General features: G+C 34.6%; 2 protein-coding genes across 2 annotated transcripts; one reads left to right on the top strand and one right to left on the bottom strand.

The window, feature by feature from the left end:
- The first annotated feature begins 2,234 nt into the window (after nucleotides 1-2,234).
- LOC126828072 (toll-like receptor 4) lies at nucleotides 2,235-3,595 on the top strand. The gene is made up of 2 exons (XM_056102244.1): nucleotides 2,235-2,243; nucleotides 2,423-3,595. The coding sequence occupies exons 1-2, from the start codon at nucleotides 2,235-2,237 to the stop codon at nucleotides 3,593-3,595; spliced, it is 1,182 nt and encodes a 393-aa protein (XP_055958219.1).
- Nucleotides 3,596-6,165: 2,570 nt separating this feature from the next.
- On the bottom strand, nucleotides 6,166-20,544 carry LOC126828315 (prostaglandin reductase 1). The gene is made up of 10 exons (XM_050558005.2): nucleotides 20,437-20,544; nucleotides 19,117-19,256; nucleotides 15,191-15,236; nucleotides 14,219-14,269; nucleotides 12,794-12,967; nucleotides 12,284-12,401; nucleotides 11,970-12,122; nucleotides 10,810-10,915; nucleotides 10,040-10,158; nucleotides 6,166-6,396 (listed from the first exon to the last, which is right to left on the bottom strand). Exons 2-10 carry the CDS (start codon nucleotides 19,223-19,225, stop codon nucleotides 6,286-6,288), a joined length of 987 nt encoding a protein of 328 aa, XP_050413962.2. The 5' UTR covers nucleotides 19,226-19,256; nucleotides 20,437-20,544; the 3' UTR covers nucleotides 6,166-6,285.
- Between the last annotated feature and the right edge of the window lie 786 nt (nucleotides 20,545-21,330).

Here is a 21,330-nt window from a genome sequence, read left to right as displayed (position 1 = left end):
TCGCTTGTCATGCCATGGTTATTGAACGCATTCGCTGAACGTATGTAAACGTCTGTCTACGGGTGTAATGCAACTACTCAGTTACGTCTTTACAATTTTGTATTAGAGTTGGACACTTTTTACTAATGCTAAACAAATTGTCCTGGTCATTCCGAGTGGAGTAAATTAGCGGAATCCTTATAGGCTTCATATAAAGATTGAATCACATGGTCGCATTTTTCAATATGCACTAACACCATAAGGCTTATTTTACATGCTGTTTATTAATATTTCCATAAAACATGTTTTAAACAAGTATTTCCTGGTAAAGCATTAAACGCCCATTAATTAATATAAATTAGTTTTCTTTGGTAATACCCAATAAGGAAAGTTTATCTTTGTTAATAAAGCCAATAAGGAAAACATATCTTTATTAACATTCAGTAATGAAAATTATAAAATCCGCCAGTATAACAATAATTTGCACTATTTCGAGAATGTCCGTCGAGTTCATAGTAACGACTTAAGAAAATGGATTGAGGCCACCGGCGCTAAAGCAATGAGCAGGGCTAATGCTAGTCTAGTTAAACCAATTGAATCCATCTGAAACGAAAGCTGAAATCTTGTTAATCGTATGCTGAACTAGCCACAGTTGTCGAGGTGTCTTGTACTTAGTCCGACTCATACTGGAGGTGACCGAAGCTATCAACCATGGTGAGTAGGCCTACTATGATACAAATAAGATATTGGCGTGTCATAGTCTATGGCATTTAAAGGAGCTAAATGGGTTGTCGCAACGCATATAATAATGTTATGTGAATGTATATAAACTTATGTTCGGCGAAATACGTCAGAAGTCTCAACCGAATGGCAATCTCTAGCGTCTGGTTATTCCAGTCTACACCGATAGTATTTATTGCGCATGCTCTCCAGATAAGAATATGGCATCATCGTCTGACATGACTTGTGGAATATGTCTAGCCTCGCTCATCGAGTCCCTTGTTACAAATGGCGCTGAAACGCATTATGATACACGATTCGTGTACCGATGGTAAAATGTTTATTTTGTCTTAAATATTGGATATCAGAAGCCCGGTAAGATCACAACATGATTGTTGGTTTAAATTGAAAAATAATTCATGTTTTCAATGTCGAAGACTTTGAATGATGTTGAATTAGAGACTTAGCTACTTTAAAAGTCACCGATGGTGATGATATGAGTAAAGTCTGCGAAATAATACATGGACAGGTTATTATTGACGTAAAATTCGATTTTGCTGATTAAGTCCAATTAATTTAAATATGTTGACGAAAAATATCTAAATTTTCAAGAATCAGCGGCGCTACGGCCTATTGTTATATCGAATTCAAACTGCCAAGGACGCAATTGTTTTTTTTTTTATCCCATCCGAACGATCATCATTCTGGTGTGTCTGTTCATGTATCAGAAAAAGTAAAAAAAAAAAAGCTCGAAAGTGAAAGTGTTTTTAATACCAAATCCAACTTTTCTTTATAGATGGAGATTGCTCTAATTGTGTTAATGGTTTCTTCGGTCACTGGAAGAACCCATGTACCTTGTGATAGCTATGAAGAATCCGGTGTTTTGATAACAAACTGCACCAATAGAGGTTTACAAAATATTCCAACAGATTTACCCAATCATGCCAACAACACAAATAATCTTATCCTGTCATTTAACGATTTAACCACAATCCCTAATAACAGCTTCGTGAGGTTCTTCAACCTAAGTTTACTAAATCTAACATCGTGTAACTTAAACAATATCGATTTAGATGGCTTTTCTCATTTAAATTTGGATGTTTTGATTTTAAATAACAACACTAATCTAGGATTCGAAATGCTTGGAAAATCTTTTTATGGGCTACAGAACTCTTCCTTACGAGTGTTATACGCGAACCGCATTGTCCCAAGCAATGCTATATGCATGTGCATTACTAAACGAATGTTAAAGTATCTTAAACAAACGAAGATCGAAGAAATCCACCTGGATGATAACCGATTGGAGATTTTTGAAAGGGGTGTGGTTTCAGAAATACCGCCCACACTGAAAAATATATCCGCCAAAAATAACAGATTTACAACATCGAAATATTTATGGAGTGATCTGGAAAATTTAACCAGTTTAATCCAAATTGATCTGAGTAATTTTGCAAGAGAGGGGCATATACCGGTACTACCTACAAAAGATTATCCAAATATTAGTTGTGAATGTTCATTATGTAGACAAGAGATTGATGATAAAAGTATTAGGAAGTATGTCCACCTGCCCCCGAAATTGGCCGTACTGAAATTAAACTATTTAGCTATAAACTACCAAATGTCATCACTTTTATTAGGTAATTGTTCTCTTCGGGAACTTTATGCGTCGTTTAATGTCATTTTTACCTGGCGGGGTAACGTTACTGGAGTGGGCAATATACAGGTCTTAGATCTCTCTCATAATATTTGTGACAACGTTGATGACCAATTTTTCAATAATTTTCCATCTTTGAAAAGGTTGAATATTTCGCACAATAGACTACACCCAAGTTTTTATAAAGACATTAACGGATTGATATTTAGAAATCTAAATAAGCTTACTCACATAGATATATCTTTTAATACTTTATATTCATTACCCAAAAACATATTTCAAGGACTGGTCAACTGTCAATATTTGGATCTTAGTTATAATTTATTAGGAATCTTCTATGTTGAGTTGAAACACATGCAGAACCTTTCTTTCATCGATATTTCCAACAACTATATTCAATTTATCAATATAACTATGCAACATGAACTTGAAGGAGTCGGTGGACGATCTGGAAAATTAACTGTTGATCTTTCTAATAATCGGTTATCTTGTATTTGTGAACATGTTCCATTTCTCAATTGGCTGTGGAGTGTCCAAAATGTTACTTTCCGAAACAAATTGGATTATAAATGTGCCTATACCAACGGCACAGTGGTGGCTTTAAAACACATGAACATGATCATGAATGAATTTAGCATAAACTGCAGGTCCCACCTTCCCGATTTCATTAATTGTGTCAGTGTAACAATAATTATCATTTGTTTAATTATTGGGTGTTTGGTGTACAGACTACGATGGAAACTGCGATACTTATATTACGGAACACGGAGTTACCACCAGATTCATACACAAAACGATGAGTTCTTTGAATTTGATGCCTTTATTTCTTATGCTGAAGATGACAGATTATTTGTGGATCAAATGAGATTAAAAGTTGAAGAAGAAGCTGGATTAAAACTTTGTCTCCACAACCGGGATTTTCTTCCTTCCTTACCGATTGCTGAAGGTATAGTTACTGCTGTTAAGACGAGCAGAAAAACGGTTCTTGTAATGAGTCCAGAATTTGTTGAAAGTTACTGGTGTCTTTATGAAATGAATATGGCAGACATGGAAAGTAAGCATACTGGGCGAGATGTGTTATTAATATTACTTTATAAAAATATTAAACGTGATAAAATACCAGCAACTGTCATGTATCAGATTAAATCACATACTTATATTGTATATCCTAATACAAACGATAATCCACATGAAATGAACACGTTTTGGGGAAAATTCAAGCAAGCAATCAACAGACCTTAGAGGACAGAATTCCCATTTATATAACAACATTCGAAACATTAAATTAAGGTCTACAAGTTTTGATAAAAAAAATATGCTATTTTACAATTGTTTTGAACAAGCTGTTATTTGGTACTCTATAAATCACTAAATATTTTATTTATTTTTCTATAAATCACTAAATATTTTATTTCTCTATAAATCACTAAATATTTTATTTCTCTATAAATCACCATTTATTTCTCTATAGATCCCCAAATATTTTATTTCTCTATAAATCACCAAATATTTTATCTCTATAAATCACGAAATATTTTATTTCTATAAATCACGAAATATTTTATTTCTATAAATCACGAAATATTTTATTTCTATAAATCACGAAATATTTTATTTTTCTATAAATCACGAAATATTTTTTTTTCTATAAATCAGGAAATATTTTATTTTTCTATAAATCACGAAATATTTTATTTATTTTTCTATAAATCACGAAATATTTTATTTTTCTATAAATCACGAAATATTTTATTTATTTTTCTATAAATCACCTAAAATTTATTTCACTTTATAAAGCACCAATTATCTTATCAATGTGTCACCAGCTTTCTACAATGTAGCTTCGGGAATCCCCCTAGGATCCATTCTGGGACCAATTTTGTTTAGTCTTTATACCAAACCTCTCGGATATTTAGTCAGAAAACATGAACTATTATTTCACTTATACGCTAACGACACCCAATTATACATTTCCTTCAAACCTAAACCATGTGAGCTTTGAACGCTCCAAATTCAACAATGAAACATGTATTCGGGACATGTATGAGTAACAACTTTCCGAAACTCTTTGATAAGACAAAATATCTTGTTCGTACATGAGACAGCAAGAAACATCGGTGTAATATTGGTTTCTAACTTGTCCATGGAAAACCATATCGACAATTTTTGTAAAATTCCTTATCAAATAAGCAAATATCTATCAATTGATATTACAAAGACCTTAATTTGTTCGCTAGCTACCAATAGTTTTTAGAATTGAATATAAGATTTTATTATTAACTTTTAAATGTCGGCATAGCCTGTGGTCTCTTATCTGTCCAATCTTTTATATGTTTTACTTTCTTTGCATGATTTGTTTCTTCTAGAGGCCAAGAATACCAATCTTGCGTCATCTTTTATTCACAGCGACAATCCATTATCAAATTTTATAACTCATCTCTTTAAAACAAACCCCAAAAAACCCTGTGAATAATTATCTGAATCACGACAATTTATATTTTGTAATTTGCAATATATTTTTAGCGTGAACATTTGTGATCTTTTCCTTCATGCATTCATGTTTTTACCATTATTTTCTTTATTTTCGATAAGGGAATATGATAAAGGGAATGAGATGAAATAGTGTCCTGCTGTGTTATGCCCCAACCGAACTAATTAAGAAATGAAATGAAATGAAATGGGGATTAACGTCCTACTGTTTTGCTCCGAACTGGGCTAATGAAGACGGGCATACGCCATACAGTGTGCTATGAGGGAAATTTTTGCCTACGGCCTACTCTTATATCGAATTCCAACTGTCAAGGGATCTTTTACGTGCACGCCAATGTGTACACGGGACCTCGGTTTTTCGTCTCATCCGAATGACTAGACAGCTGTCCTTGTCAGGCGCCTTACCCACTTAGCCAATGTGATCCCCGAACTAATTAAGACGGGTATACGTCATGTAGTGTGCTATGACGGAAATTTAGTCTGGGCAGTGGGGTTTCCACCTACTCTTTCAACTTGTATGCGTACGCTAACTTGTACACGGGACCTCGGGTTTTCTCGTCCAATCTGAACTAATAGACGCCATTTTTTACCAGACCCTCTGTCCTATTCCATTGACGCATAGAACATAAGACTGGAAAATATCGGTCAACACCGGAATCAAACCCGGCCGATCTGGCTACATGTTTAATTTGACAATTTTATTGACGTCCAATGGATTGATCTTTCTCAAGAGATCACATAAACCCCTATTTTGATTCTAATCTTCAAGAGTCAAGTGATTGTGTCATACCAAGGTATCTATGGGGGTTGAGGGGTCTAACGCATGCGTTTTAGATCATAAGGTCTTTCAATGATTCAAGTGGTGTGCTTCCAATCCCAAGTTTGTACGCCTGCCCAACTTCGTGTGTTTTATCTGGACCCCCGTCCTCCTTCCACTGCTAAAGACCCCTACTTGAAAGCGAATTGTTGATATACAAACCATATGTCAGTCACAAAATGATATAAATTGTGTCAAGTGGACGTCAAAAACCTTCCCTCTTTATAGAATCGTGCACAGAAATACTGATTTTCAAATTATAATTGCGCGATTTGCAATGGAACCATTCATAATTTGGATAGTTCTACTCCTTTTGACCCAATAGATCATCCTGGCATACTTATCTAGGCTATCTTTAAACTATATATTATTCTATCGAGAACTGTCAGCTATTCATCTAAATCTTACATAATACATTTTTAATAAATTTGTGTTTACACAAAGTGTTCATAAGAAATTGTATATGTCAGTTAACTTCGGCTAAAATAATATATTTAATACTTGATAATAAAACATATAGATGTATTGTGTTTAAAATCTGTGAATAAAGGACTAATGACAATAAACAAAAACAAATAAAAATCTGATTTTATGAAAAATAAAATATATTCTCTGTCTTGATTTCTCAAGCTTTGACAACTGCCTTCCCCGTATTACCACCAGAAAACAGAGATTGAAAAGCTTCCGGCATATTTTCAAAACCTTCGGTAACTGTCTCTCTAAACTGCAATTTACCCTGTAAAACAAAAATATTAATAAAATCAATAGAAATAATTAAGAAAATAAAAATAAAAAACATATTCGCCCTGTGATCAAGAAGAAGTAAATAAACTTGTTCACGGCACTTTCATAACTTAAATAGCCAACAGAAGCGACAAAATGCCATTTCATTATTTTATCAAAGGGGCCGCATTAAACATACATTATGCAAGACCTAAATCTGCCTATTGCAGGTCTTTCTTTAGGCCTTAAATGTTATATAACTTATTAATTAGTCACTTATTAACATTACAAGGCCATAGTCAACTTTCGATGCCATCTGATGGCTCGAATTTTTAACCGTAACCATAGATAATCGAGATTTGTTTATTATCGTTACAATCGAGACTACAGTGTTATTGAAATGAGGACTTCTCGACTCAGAGTGAAGTAATTTGACTGAAATTTACCGCATACTCCCTTTACATTATCTATTTTTTGACTATTATAGAGAGCACTGTCAGCTCTTTATCTAATCTTCCGCTTTATAAAACGTCACAGAAATACAACACACAAAACAAAAAAAAGATCTGAAAAGTGTAATTTAGTCAATTATTATCCCCCCCCCCAAAAAAAAAAAATAAAAAATAATCTTGAAATGTATACAAATCAAATAATATTTGCTATAGCCCAATGTGCTGATATTAAAATAATAATTACTGTTTCTATGGAAACGGAATGAAGAAATAGAAAACCAGATGAAGAATATAATACTGTGTTTCAGGTGTGTATATCAAGTGATGAAGTTGTCTGATATATCATTATTTTCTGTCCAATTATCACCGTAAGAATCTGATTCGTACCATGTTATTTTATCTCCCGCCTACTGTTCTCACTTTTATTTTTCATTTTAAATTGTCAACATACAGTCCAAAAGTGATCATGGTGTCGATCGCCATTTCCGTCAAATGCTACAACAATATACTCGGGGAAACATTTTTTAATCCTGGCGATAACCGGTTTGACATTGATTCAATTTTACCTAGGGCGATATTTTCTTTTTTCACAAACATTTTCTCAGCTTTGTTTAAATATTTCATGTCGTTCAACCCCTTCCCTTCTACTGCGCATGCTCACGTCAGTTATTAATTAATTTAACGTCAAAATTAGGATTATCTATTGTGAGTGAATCTAACAAAACAACATATTTAAGAGATTGGTTTTAAATTGACCTGACCCTTTAAAGCAAAAATTCTTCATATGTAGTTTTCGCTAAAATATCGAATTTCTCACGGTTTAATCTACGCTAATATTGAGGTTGTTTTTAGCATTTAATTAAGAAAACAAAATCAAAACACCATTGCTAGATGATGTCCCGGCTAGCAGTAGAATTAGGTCTATCATTAAATTTTCGCGACAACAAACATAACGAACAGCATAAGCATAGATGGATGACATTTAAATTCCACATATCTGTGTAAATACTGCACGAAACTGGGACCCGTTTCACGAAATACTACGATAAAATCCAAATTTTAGTGATTTGATTGGATAACATTAGATTGATTTTAGTGCTTAGCCAATCAAAATTGAAGAATCTACTAAAATTTGGATTTTATCTTTAGTTAAGATTTCGAGAAACAGGGCCCTGAACCAATACTGGACCGATATTAAAGATACATTATGGGAGTTTTTTTATAGAGAGTTGGCCATTCTTGCTATAACAGTTCAAAAGTAGATGATGAAAGAAGAATATATTGAAAATTTCAGTCAAATTACTTTACTCTGAACATAGTTATCGTTGACTAGAAATGGTAGCGAAATGCGTCCTCACCTTGACCGATCGTTTGATTGACAGGCGTTAACTCCACCTAAATATCTCGATTATCAAGTAAAGTTTTCAATGGCATACGGAAACGCTCTACAGCGGCCTCGCTAAGTACACTCTATCATTTAGCCTCGATCTAACTGACGTATTTTCATCAGGTTGTCCCATATTTGATTTAATCAATTACTGTAGTGAAATCCTATTTAAATCCGAGCTGTAGCCGAGCCATCCGTGGGTCTACAGAGTTGATTTTGGGCTTGTTGTTTAAATAAAGATCTAATTTATAATGTCTATAACAGCTGAAGCCTAAATTAAGACTTGCAATAATCAGATTTAGCTCTTGCATAATGTATGTTTAATATTAAAGATTCATCTTTGACAAATTTTATTTTACAAGTGATTCCTGTCGCGCTAAAATGACGCATCGAGACTTTAAGTGAAGTGGTGCCCTTTCCTTGGCAATAAAAGTTTTAGCCAACTACATTAATACTAATTATACTTTCAAGAAAACAGAAAATTGTTAAAGGAGTACATGTATTATGTAAGAGCTACCACTTCCGGTTTCGATGTTATACTACTTTCGGTTCCGGGCACAACCCGTGCTGCGCCGGGTCACCCGCTAGTGTTACATCAATCATAATTAGACATTTATTCACAGACTAAGCCCATAATCAACTCTCTAGATTATCGGATGGTTTTGATTTTCAACGGATTTAAACACGGTTGCTAGTTAATAATTGAATTTAAAAATGGCCAATGGAGACGTAATTCATTATCGTAACAATGTTAGTAATGGCAATGTTCCGCTTTGAATGAAGTAATTTGACTGAAATTTTGAACATATTCCCTTTTCAATATCTATTTTGTAACTATTATAGCAAAAACGGCCAGCTCTTTATCTAAATCTTACAAAATACAGTAAGATCGTCAGCAAACTATAGAAATCCAAGCCAGATAAAAATCTTATTTCAATTAGTTCAAAATCAGTCTCATCATAACACTCAATCCATCAAGTTATGTAAAAAATATAAAAACTTTTATTTCTACAGGCGCAATGTGTCAACTAAACGACATAAATTGTATTGAGCAAGGGTTTCTAACTACACACGTATAATATTCTTGTATGATGGTCTTCTATTTTACTTGTCTCAGAGTATACAATATCATACATCCTTCAGTCATATCTGACATTGGGATCGCATGAAAACAACAATTAAAAAAATACTGATTAGATGGGGTGATGATAGTTGTGACAATATTGGCTGAGATGATCGAGACTAGGGTGGGGGTAACAGTGAAATTTTAATTTTAACTGCAAATAAATTAGGTGTATATTCCACCATCGAAAACATGGCATATTAACTATAGTATTATATTTTTATAAATCTTTCAGTTAAAGATACACTATGTAAGATTTAGATAAAGAACTAGCCATTCTTGCTATAATAGTTCGAAAGTAGATGATGTAAAATGAATAATTTGAAAATTTCATTCAAATTACTCTATTGCAAGCGAAGATATTAGCCTTTGAAGGTTTGACAGACGTGTGCAATAATTTCAACCACCGTACTGGTTGATCGAAGCTAAGTCTCGGTCCTCCATATTTGATTAAATCAAAGTATCGCTGAACCATTCTAATCTATTTAATATCGGAGAAATCTGATGCCATCGAGAGTTGATTAAGGCCTGGATCAGTTAATTAATGTCTAATTAATACTTTAGAAAACATTTCAGGCCTAAAGAAAGACCTGCAATAGGCAGATTTAGCTCTTGCATAATGCATGTTCAACTAATTGTTTCTCGTGTGCGACGGCATTTATAAGACAATACGTAAATATAGTAAACTACGCACCTGCTGTAACCATAGTAACATTTCTGGAAATGCTTCACCCCATCTATTTAAAACATCGGTAACAATAAAACCATATACTGTTAACTTCTTTTGGAGAAATGTCATGAAAGGATCGGGCACTGAAATAACAAAAACCTCAAACTTAATATGCGTTGCCACTTGGTTATCTAAAGCCTAGCTCACAACACTCACGGGTCGTAGAGTTTGGTAACTCACAGACCAGCCACAAAAACATGATGAAATTGTAGGATAAAACGTCTCTACGGTCAGTCAGTGATCTTCTACGGTGACGGAATTGTCCACCACAGACTGTCCGTAGTAGCTCGTACGACGGGTTGTGAGCTGGGCTTAAGGCCTCATACACTGAGATAGTAATTATTGATTACAGCTTTGCCAACGATTTAACTTTCGATCGTTCAGTCGGTAGTAAAGCGAAATAAAATTAAATGAAAAGGGGTTTGGTGTCCTACTTTTCTGCACCGTCTGGGCTAATGAAGATGGGCTTACGCCATATTACAGTGTGCTATGAATGAAATTTTACGGTTACGGTCTATATCTTACTTCGATCCCAACCGTTAAGGGGTCTCTAGCGTGTACACTTATGTGTACACGGGGCCTCGATTTTGTGTCCCATCTAAATGACTAGAGACACTGTGCTTGTCAGGTCATCCGTCGTGCACCACGGACAAGGGGCTATAGCAAAACATATGATAATATATTAATTAGTATTTTATTGCGGTTTGATCAACAGATGTCATTTAACTATTTACCCATTTTTCTGGAACCGTCGTGATAAGTGGATATAGCACCGCAAACTAAAATTCTACCGAAGACGTTCATATAATTCAAAGCATCCACTGTGAAATCTCCACCAACCTGAAAATGAAATAATAAATCATGATTCTGCTCACTGTTCAAAGGAGCATGCTTTATGATGCGGTAGCTATGTTAGTTATCTCATATAGAAAACTGAACAAATCCCACCAACTCTTTAAAACGATAATTTCATATTTTTCATTTATATTTTTAAAATGTATTAAAATAAAGCCTTTAAATACATAGTATCTATAAACAGTTCTACCTTGTTAAAGAATAATCCTATTAATCCTCTAATTCACTATTGCCAGTTGAGAAATTGGCAAAAATATCATTTTCAACTTCAAATTCAAACGTTTGAAGATAGCTATTCCATGGGGGGGCAATAGAAAAACAAGGGAGGTAATTGTGTTATTATTTCCGGGGTGAATGATTTTTAAGTGTGCGAATGATACCTACGATCGTATAATAGTGAGTTGACAACCTACTGAGCAAAAGACATACAAATAATTATGTTTTGAATTTCTTAGAAAATATGAAATTCTCGCATCATGTTCCAAAGATTTCATGAGCTGGAAAGTAAACGGAGGTGGGGAGACTCCCACATATGCCATCGAATTAATCCTCCATAATATATGTCATTGATGTTATTCTTAACATTCCAACCAAGTTTTAGTGGGGTTGGGTGCACGAATGATGAACTCGAGCGCGTTGGGTCAGAAGGTCTGTCATTAAGTCAAATGGCGTGGTTTCGATTCCCCGCTTGTATATGACAAGGAGTAGGGTCGCCTGTCCAACCTCGTGGGTTTTCTCTGGGTCCTCTAGTTTCCTCCCACTCCTAAAGACCCCCCCCCCTCTCTCTCTACTTGCCTGTAACAGTCAAAATTTGAACGGACTGACCGAGTGTTAAATTGGACTCGCCGACGGACGACTCACGACTGACGCAAGTGACAATAAATGTGAGATCCGATGTGGGCGTATATAAAAAAAAACTTGGTTTTCGAAAATAGGCCCCGTCATAGAATTCTGACTGCGCACCGATCTAGAAGTTTAGATGATAATGGCCAGGCTGTGGTATGCAGCCATGAAATTATGGAAGGTTTTAACAACTTACATTATCAAAGTAAATATCGATTCCTTTAGGTGCTGCCTTGTCTAAAGCTGTCTTTACATCTGTTTCTTTATAATTAAACACGTGATCGAAATTTAAACTCTTTAACCAATCACACTTTTCTTTAGTTCCAGCAAATCCTATCACAGTGCATCCCTTTAATTAAAGAAAAATACATTATTGCGGCATTTGCATCATAAAGACTACACTTGACAATTTGGACTATGTTCGCCAACAAAAGATAACAAAACAGTACATTTGTGAAGTAAATACAAATAAAGGTACATTGTGTAGTAAATACAATTAAAGGTACATACTTTTATTTTAGCCAGCTGTCCAACAACACTCCCTACTGCCCCTGCAGCGCCATTAACTAGAACTGTTTCTCCTACTTTAGGTTTACAGACATCAACTAATCCAAAATAAGCCGTCATTCTGAAGATAGGTATATATATATATATATATAGTTTATGATTATAATAGCGTTTTAATGTAATAATTATATTTCAGACAGGGGACAATAAATCACATATTTACTCAATTTACTCAAAAGGGAGTTCGTGATAGATTTCATAACAAATAACAAATGACCGAAACTTGAGTAAAATTTGAGTTGAGCAAAAACGTTTTTTTTACGACCCTGGTGGTGGAGATCTCGAATAGTAGCAATTTCAGTAACTTTTGCGTTGATTACAGTATGTTTCTTTTGAGTACATGTACATAATTTAGTCTAAATTTAGTGAGAGCTTAAGAAAATGTAACAACATGAGTTACTACATGTAGAAATTCACTATGGTAGAGCATGAAATATTGAATACACTACATACCCCGGCATTCCCATAACACCAAGTCCTGCTGAAAGAGGGAGGTCTCCCAAGGGCGCCAAATGACGTAATTCATACGGATTTACTTTGTCTGAAACAATAGCATGAGTCCTCCACCCAGCATTAATAACAACCTTATCACCAACTTTAAAATTTTTATTGTTGGTTTTTAATACTCTGAAATATAGAATTTTATAGTTACTCTTTAATACTCTGGAATATAGAATTTTATTTAATACTCTGAAATATATGATTTTATTGTTACTCTTTAATACTTTGAAATACAGAACTTTATTGTTACTCTTTAATACTCTGGAATGTAGGATTTTATTTAATACTCGGAAATATATAGAGAATCTCCTACCAGTCTTTTTTTATATCAAAAAAATATCAACACAAGTTAATATTTTTTGATATCAAAAAAAACGAGTAGGAGATTTTATTTATCACCCAATCCCTTCTTACATGCACAAATAGATAAATATAATTCTTTGCTGTATATTTCACTTTTACTGAACATTACGGCGTAGTGATACATCATTTTTTGACAGCAATTCAACCATTGCAAAGTCCTTTATATTGAGCCATTGTTTCCAGCAAGGTCAACTGAATAACAATAGTTCATTTTTAATAAAAAAAAAACCCAGTTACTTTTAATAAGAAATGAACTGTTCTTTGAAAATAAAAAAAGTAGTTCCTTTTCAACTGATCAATCAAATACATGTAAAGAGAGATATCGCAGTAGATTATGAAATATATCACACAAGCGATATCTATTGTAGAATGTATTATTGGGTGATAAATAACTTTTTTGTTACTCTTTAATGCTCTGAAATATACAAATTTATTGATTAAAGTGTAAACCGAACAAAACAAACAAGCGAAGATGTTTTCTGTCTGGTTCTAGAAGGCTAGGTCACAAAGCATGCCGATGTGTTGTTGACCCCGATCCCATTATTATATTAGAGCTAAGAGAACAGTGCATCATGCAGAATGTTTGTACTGCATTAAACATAGAGCCAGGTACAGTGTCGGATTTAGCAGAACGGGTGCCCTAAACTATTCCAATTCCACACAGAGAGCATGGTTCGAACATATAGCCAATGGGTTATAGATCTAGCTGGCTCATACAGAACCGGTAGAGCACGGGCCGTCAATCTGTTATTTATAAGTTGATATTTCTTTTGTAATCTTATGCAATCGGTGTCTACAGTTGTATTTTCCACCCCATTAGTACTTCATGTCGCTAACCGGCGTTTGTTTTGTTTTTGTATATAAAACTTACAAATGAAAATGCGTACCGTGAGTCTAACAAATGACCTAAGACAATTATCTGTAAATATTTGTCGTTTCCTACTTCCTATAGACGTCCGTTAAATTATCTATATTTAACAGTAATAATAGTATGTCTATATGGTAAGTACTTACTTGCCCACTGAAGAACCGATCATTACATCCCCTGTTGTCTTTTTATATACTCTGAAAATATTCATTTTAAATAAAAAGTTAATATCCAACTCTATGCACAACTGTATGTGAGAGAGAGAGAGAGAGAGAGAGAGGGAGAGAGAAATGGAGTTTAACGTCCACTCGACACAAACTAGGTCATTTCGGGACTAACATATGGTTTAATTTTATTTCAATAATTCGCTTGCGCGTAGGGGTCTTTAGCAGTGGGAGGAAACCGAAGGACCCGGAGAAAACCCACGAGGTTGGACAGGCGACCCTACTCCTTGTCACGTACAACCGAGGATTCAAAACCACGCCAGTTGCCTCAATGACAGACTTTATGATACAGCGTGCACACGCTAACCATTCAGCCATCCACCCCCCTACAACTGTATGTAAAATACTTAAAATATAATGGGGTTTAACGTCCTACTTTGTTGCACAAACTGGGATAATGAAAACGGGTGTACACCCAGTGTGATATAATAGAAATTTTGCCCGGACAGCGGCGCTACGGCCTACTGTCATTTCGAATTCCATATTGTCAAGGGTTCTTTCACGTACACGGGACCTCGGTTTTTTGTCCCATTGGAAAATTCCGGGGAAGTTTCTCGACTAACGTCGCTATCGAACCCCGGACCTGGTTATTGAGCCACCGGCCACAAGTGTACAACACTTAAGATGTGGTTAAATAATATATCACACTATCACATAAATAATATATTCAATATCAAGCCTTTAAAATCGTTGCCATTGGGAGTTTCTCCCATTTATTTTATAGCACTTGGCACTGGCAATAGTTGTTTTTATCAACCACAAATACATTCTACAGCAATAGTAACTAAGAGATATCGATTTGGGCTAATTTGATTGGTCACTGTGGGGGGTGTAATTGACATAACTGATAAAATGGTGGATATGCCACGTCTTTAATTGGTCGTAAATAATTACCTCATGTAAGGATCAACACTAAGGTAGGCGGACTCGACAAGCACCTCTGTAAAACAAAACAAAAAGCAAAGTTCGCTTTTTTGGCTTCAATGAAATACAAATCAGTACTAAACAAGATTCCCACAATTATAATAATTGCTTTCAAAGGTCTTTTTTTTTACCGTGTTAGGCTTTCACGCTGACTTTCCGGGAAAGTTGGCGTGGCTTCAATTGTTAAGCTATCTTGAAACTTTTTGCATCACGTGAAATACTCGCATTGGTGTGATCGAATTTCTTTTACTGTACTTTGAACACAAAATATTAATGTTGTGTTGAAATATTTTTGTCGACAGAGTAATGCCACAGACCCTGAACACTAACTTATAACAAAAAATACTTTATATTTTTGATCACACAGATTTGTTTTCGATCACACCAATATCAAAAAAAATATTCTGAAACTGACTTCACTGACTAATATCTATGGGACGCATTTGAAAGATTAAATGTTAATTTGAATTAATAATAGAGTGAATTTTATCCTTTTGTTTTTGAAATTATATAATATTTGTACAATAATCCTTCGACGTTGTTCATTGGCAAAGCGACATCGTCCGGCATAAACGTACTTACTGTCGAAACTTCCCTTTAGGACCGACGGTATTATTTTTTATTGAAGCATGGGGTGATGTTTAAAGGTTAATGTTTACAGTTGAAGGTGAGGCCCGTCATCGCCGCAACGCATAATTGGATAAAGCAAACATGCGGAGGGAAGAGTTTTTTGTTTGCTTTTTGTTTAAAAAGGTTACCCCTACACATTCTTTAAGTAGTTTATACACAGCATAATGAAGACACACATCCTCTGTCACGATGATACTATTACTTAAATGATCTTATTATTTACTATCGTATTTATATTTTTCTATTAATTGTAAGGGTATATTTTTTATTGATGCAACATAGATTATACAAGCCCTATAAATTTATCTCCCATAAAGCGTATTGGTCACTGGCGTGAACTCCTGAAATGAAAATTGAGTATCAGGTGACTGGACACATGGGTCAATATACCACACCCTTTTCAATAAAACATGTGATGTGTTATGTTGTTTAGGGACCCGCGGTGGCTCAGGAAAAAAACGAGCTCTCGTGTGCACAGTGGCGTGTGCGTAAACGAAACCACGACAGTGTTGGAAATCGAAATTCCTGCCATACCACACGGTATGGCGCATGTCCGGCTTCATTTTCCCGGTCGGTGCAGAACAGTAGGACGCAAAACGTTAAACCCTATTTCATTTCATTTACGTTGTTTATGCTAGGTTCCCACTGTCGTGCGATGTGTTACGATAGGTTTGTCCCTATTAAGTCCACGATCTGGGACGTGTAGATACGTTCGGGTACATTTCGATACGATCAACACGATTGTCACGACTGACCACAATATATTATAAACCTGATAGGATCACCACGATTACTCCACGATTTCAATCGTAGCGCGAATCGTGATAGTGGGAACCAAGCCTATTAAAAGATAAGTTTTATTACGATCGAAAATTTAAAACACACCCTTATCGCACTGCGTTTATTTCATACTAAGATGATTGGTATGTATTCTATATAATAATATGATATATTTAGTAAATGTGATAGTCATATACAGTGATTAATTTCTCTAGTTAGAAAGAGGTAGGTATATAATATCATAAATCCTGTCTACATTTTAAACAATCCAATAATATAGAGCAAAATAATCAGGTCTTCATATGATATTACATAGGTAAATAGACGACAAATACTAAGGTCATGTATACACTGTACGACTCTATAGAAATATGAAATTACTTGGGTAAATAGACGACAAACTAAGGTCATGTCATACACTGTGCGACTCTATAGAAATATGATATTACTTGAGTAAATAGACGACAAATACTACAGTCATGTACACGACAAACTAAGGACATGTATACACTGTACGACTCTATAGAAATATGATATTACTTGGGTAAATAGACCACAAATACTAAGGTCATGTATACACAGTATGACTCTATGGAAATATATACAAGTATCAAGCAGAATGAAAATAAATTCTTTATAAATAATTACTGAAAGGCAAATACTTTAATTCGAAAAAAATATATTTGTAAAAAATTGTAACGTGTTAAGATTTAAAAATAAATCCATCAAAATCACTGGAACACGACTATATTATTGTAGGGCCGTTGTATTCGAGTGGCCAGATCACTGGACTACCGGCTTAAGTGCAGCAGGTTCGAAATCCGGACGTGAGTTGATAAGAAATAAACAATACCATTTATTTATATCAATATAACCGAAGTATTGAACTGTCGAGACTTAAACCACATTCCATTATATAAGGCTAATGGAAGAGCAGTGGATATACGCATATGGTCTTATGGTAATTTTCATTTCAGTCTATTTATGTGTGGCCCAAACGCAAACAAGTGAAAAGACTTTAATCTTTACAAGTGTAGTCCATATATAATATATTCATGATAACCTATATATCCGATAAATATATAATATAAAAAATGTAGCGTAGGGGCCTTTAGCAGTGGGAGGTAACCGAGGGACACACCAGAGAGGTTAACGCCCACTTGACACGAACTAGGTTATTTCGTACCAACACTATGATTTAAATGTTTATTTTAATAATACCCCTGCGCGTAGGCGCCTTTAGCGGTGGGAGGAAACCGGAGGACACACGAGGTTGGACATATAGCAGACCCAACTCCCTATCACCTACCAGCGGGGAATAGACACTACGCAATTTGAATCAATGGCAGATCTTATGATCTTAAACGTACGCGTTATAAACCATAATCCCGTCACTTAGATACAACATTGAACTTTGATACAGATATAGGAGGCAAAGGGAACTGACTTCGATCAAATTCACTTGCCATGTTACAGTCATTTATATACAGCAGTAATGGTCTACTACAACACAAATTCAAAGAAATGTAATGCTAATTTCGTTGATATTTTTCCGTGTAGTATAATTTCGTTGATATTTTTCCGTGTAGTATATATCACTGTGGTATCTTTATAATAACACATATATTCCATTGGATAGCTACCAAATAATCCCGTCAAATTTCTTAAGAGCTGGACTGAATAAAGGCCAGCAAAGAAACTAGAACGTTCGGTAGTCATATGTACAGACACAAATTAAATATATTATACACAGTACAAGAAAATCCTGCTATTCGAAATCAACTACACAAGCTTGTGTTCTTTTTGTATAGCATTAACGCAAGCTTGTGTAGAATTTAAAACAAAACGCGTAAATTTACACACAATTTCTACGATCAGCACACTGGTGTCTATTAGGAGACATGCCTTCAAATTAGTAGTATAAACTAGAAACTTTTTAAATCTGCTCCTTTTTTTGGGTCGATATAGCGACTAGTGATGTGATGAATAGAACGACGAACGAATGACGAAAATAGTCAAGGGTTTTATTTGTAGTATGTCGCATCAAATGATATGACTGACATTGCATGTATATTTAAGAATTACTGTATTAGCTCGATAACGTTGAGAGAATACTCTTCGAAACGTTGCCCAAATAAATAAGTAGCTGTTTTTCCATAAGTATGTGCTTTTGTGTATTGCTCTATCCAATTACTAAACGACTCTGACAGATTATATTTAAGAAGTTTCATCAATGCTAAAACAACTAATATATAATATACAAATATACAAAAGGAGAGAGAGCCAGCTATGTAACCTTAGCAACTAATTACGAAATGGTAACCTAGAAACATAAAGAATGCATTACCCGAGATTTGGGGTGAGGAGTTCACACAAATTTAAGCAGATTTAAAGTTTTCTAACTGTCACTTGTTTAATCTGTTGTCCGTAGATTTCTGGGGTTTTCCTTTTCTATACAAATTACAAAATCATCTACTTTTTCTCACCTCCATCTTTTAAATCACGTGATAAATCTTCTTCAACCAGCTCAAAATCCGATTTTTTTGGTAAACCCTCAAACTGCTTCTTTAATATCCATTTCTTTGCTTTCACCATTTTGATTTTTTGTAGTTGTGGCTTAGATAACCTAAATGTATTGGATTAAAATTGCTTTAAAACATGTTCCCTTTGGAGTAAGTTACCCCTTAATACCCAATATTCGCCATTCACGCCCAGCCAAAAAAGAATTAAAGTTGCAATTTCATATTTTTACAATTTATTAAAATAAAGCCTTAAAATAGATGGTATCTATAAACAGTCCTACCTTGTTAAAGAATAATCCTATTAATCGTATAATTCACTATTGCCAGTTGAGAAATTGGCAAAAATATGATTTTCATCTTCAAATTCCAACGTTTGAAGATAACTACTCCATGGTGGAGAATAGAAAACAAGGGAGGTAATTGGGAGGTAAATGTGTTATTATTTCCGGTGTAAATGAATTTTAAGTGTGAAAATATGAAATTGTAACTTTAATATTCTTGACCCAACGACCGTTCTAATCAATGTATCATCCTACCACATGTCTGTTACTGATAAAAAGTATATTACGATTACTACAGAAAACCTTTATAATAATTAATGAATACTATTATTAATCAAATCCTAGACTGTACAACACAATGAGGGATTAAATTTGATTATCATTTGAAAAAGAAACTCATTAAAAAACGATTTTCAGTGAAATAGTATAAACTTATGTTTTTAGATAGTAGCATTTCAATACAGCGCAAACAAGAAATATTACGGGTTGAACCCTTTATTTTATACACATATTCTGTTCTACACCAATTCGTAAGTTAATCTTAAAGGTGCATTTTATTAGATTTAACTAAACTCTTCATCACATCAGATGCTCTAGTTTTTCAACAGATTGAAATACAATTTGCGGTTAATGATTAAATTTAACAATGGTTAATCGCGACTTTGTTTATTATCGTAACAACGGTAGCAATGACAATCGTGACTACACTATTCTGCAATCGACGATAACTACTTGCTATACTAAAAAATGCCCAACTACTTTGCTAAAAAAATGCCCTTCCTCCGGCTCAGAATGCAGATAACTGTATATTCTCACGTCGCACCCGAAATAAAATAATATTGTTTAAAACAACTTTTGTAAAGACTTTATTCTATCCACCCTAAGTCTTATGTAAAGTGTGTTTTTTTACCTTTAGATAATTTCTTGATGAAATGTATTAAGAATCTAGTTTAAAACAGTTAATACTCAATAGACTATATAAAAATAAAGATGAACTTCCTACCTTCGTGTCTCGATCTATGTTGTTGAAATATCTCCTAACAAAAATCCTAGGGTTACAAGTGTAGTTATATGGTTGGAGAAACGCCTATGTCATTGTTTGTTTATCTAGATAAGGACTTTGTCCCCTCTTATTGGATATGCAATGCAATCATCTACACAGTGTACATAAAGTACGATAGTGTAGTCCATACAGGGCCCATATCCAAACTATTGAAAGGTTTGTGGCAAACAGTTGAGTCACCATTGCTTCATAAATTATATCCATGCAGTGGTCATCGCTATACACTATACTGATAGTCGTTAAATTCAAGTCTATAATGCGCATGACCTGGTCCAATTGTCAACTGGTTGCTTTGAGTTATTTTCTTTTCAAAATTTCTACTTCGGATGGCATGAAAAATAGAGGCCCCATGTACTTGGCGTGTACGTAAAAGAGCCTTTGGCTGTTGGAATTCGATATAAGAGTAGACCGTAGCCCATTGCATGGCATGTCCGTCTTTATTATCCAAGTTCGGATGGAACGAAAAAACAGAGGTCCCCTGTATACATTGGCGTACACGTAAAAAAAATCCCTGGCATTTGGAATTCGATATAAGAGTGGGCCATAGTGCCGCCACATGGGCAAGAATTTCCCTCATAGCACACTGCATGGCGTATGCCCGTCTTCATTAGCCCAGTCGGAGCTGAACAGTAGGACGTTAAATCCCATTTCATTTCATTATCCAAGTGTTAAACCCCATTTAGTTTCATTTATCTAGGGAACGGCAATTTGCAAGACTTCAAAATGTTCGAGAGTAAAACAATAAACCCCCCAATAAATGTTCAATTTGACCGCTAGTGTCGTGTTCGTAGCGCCTCCAAGTGTTTCCGGAACACACTGTCTGAATATTCATTC

Source organism: Patella vulgata, chromosome 7, assembly GCF_932274485.2.
Source record: "Patella vulgata chromosome 7, xgPatVulg1.2, whole genome shotgun sequence".
NCBI classification, from domain to species: domain Eukaryota; kingdom Metazoa; phylum Mollusca; class Gastropoda; family Patellidae; genus Patella; species Patella vulgata.
The sequence above is the reverse complement of the archived record's forward strand: the minus strand, read 5'-3'. Positions and strand labels throughout refer to the sequence as shown.

Bases quoted from the DNA above. Each gene is read 5' to 3' on its own strand.
- LOC126828315 (XM_050558005.2), bottom strand. From the start codon at position 19,225: ATGGTGAAAGCAAAGAAATGGATATTAAAGAAGCAGTTTGAGGGTTTA. The intron at 14,270-15,190 runs GTAATTATTTAC...GAATATTTTCAG, and splicing joins AGTGTTGATCCTTACATGAG to AGTATATAAAAAGACAACAG. The intron at 10,159-10,809 runs GTAAATAGTTAA...TTGTTATTTCAG, and splicing joins CGACGGTTCCAGAAAAATGG to TGCCCGATCCTTTCATGACA.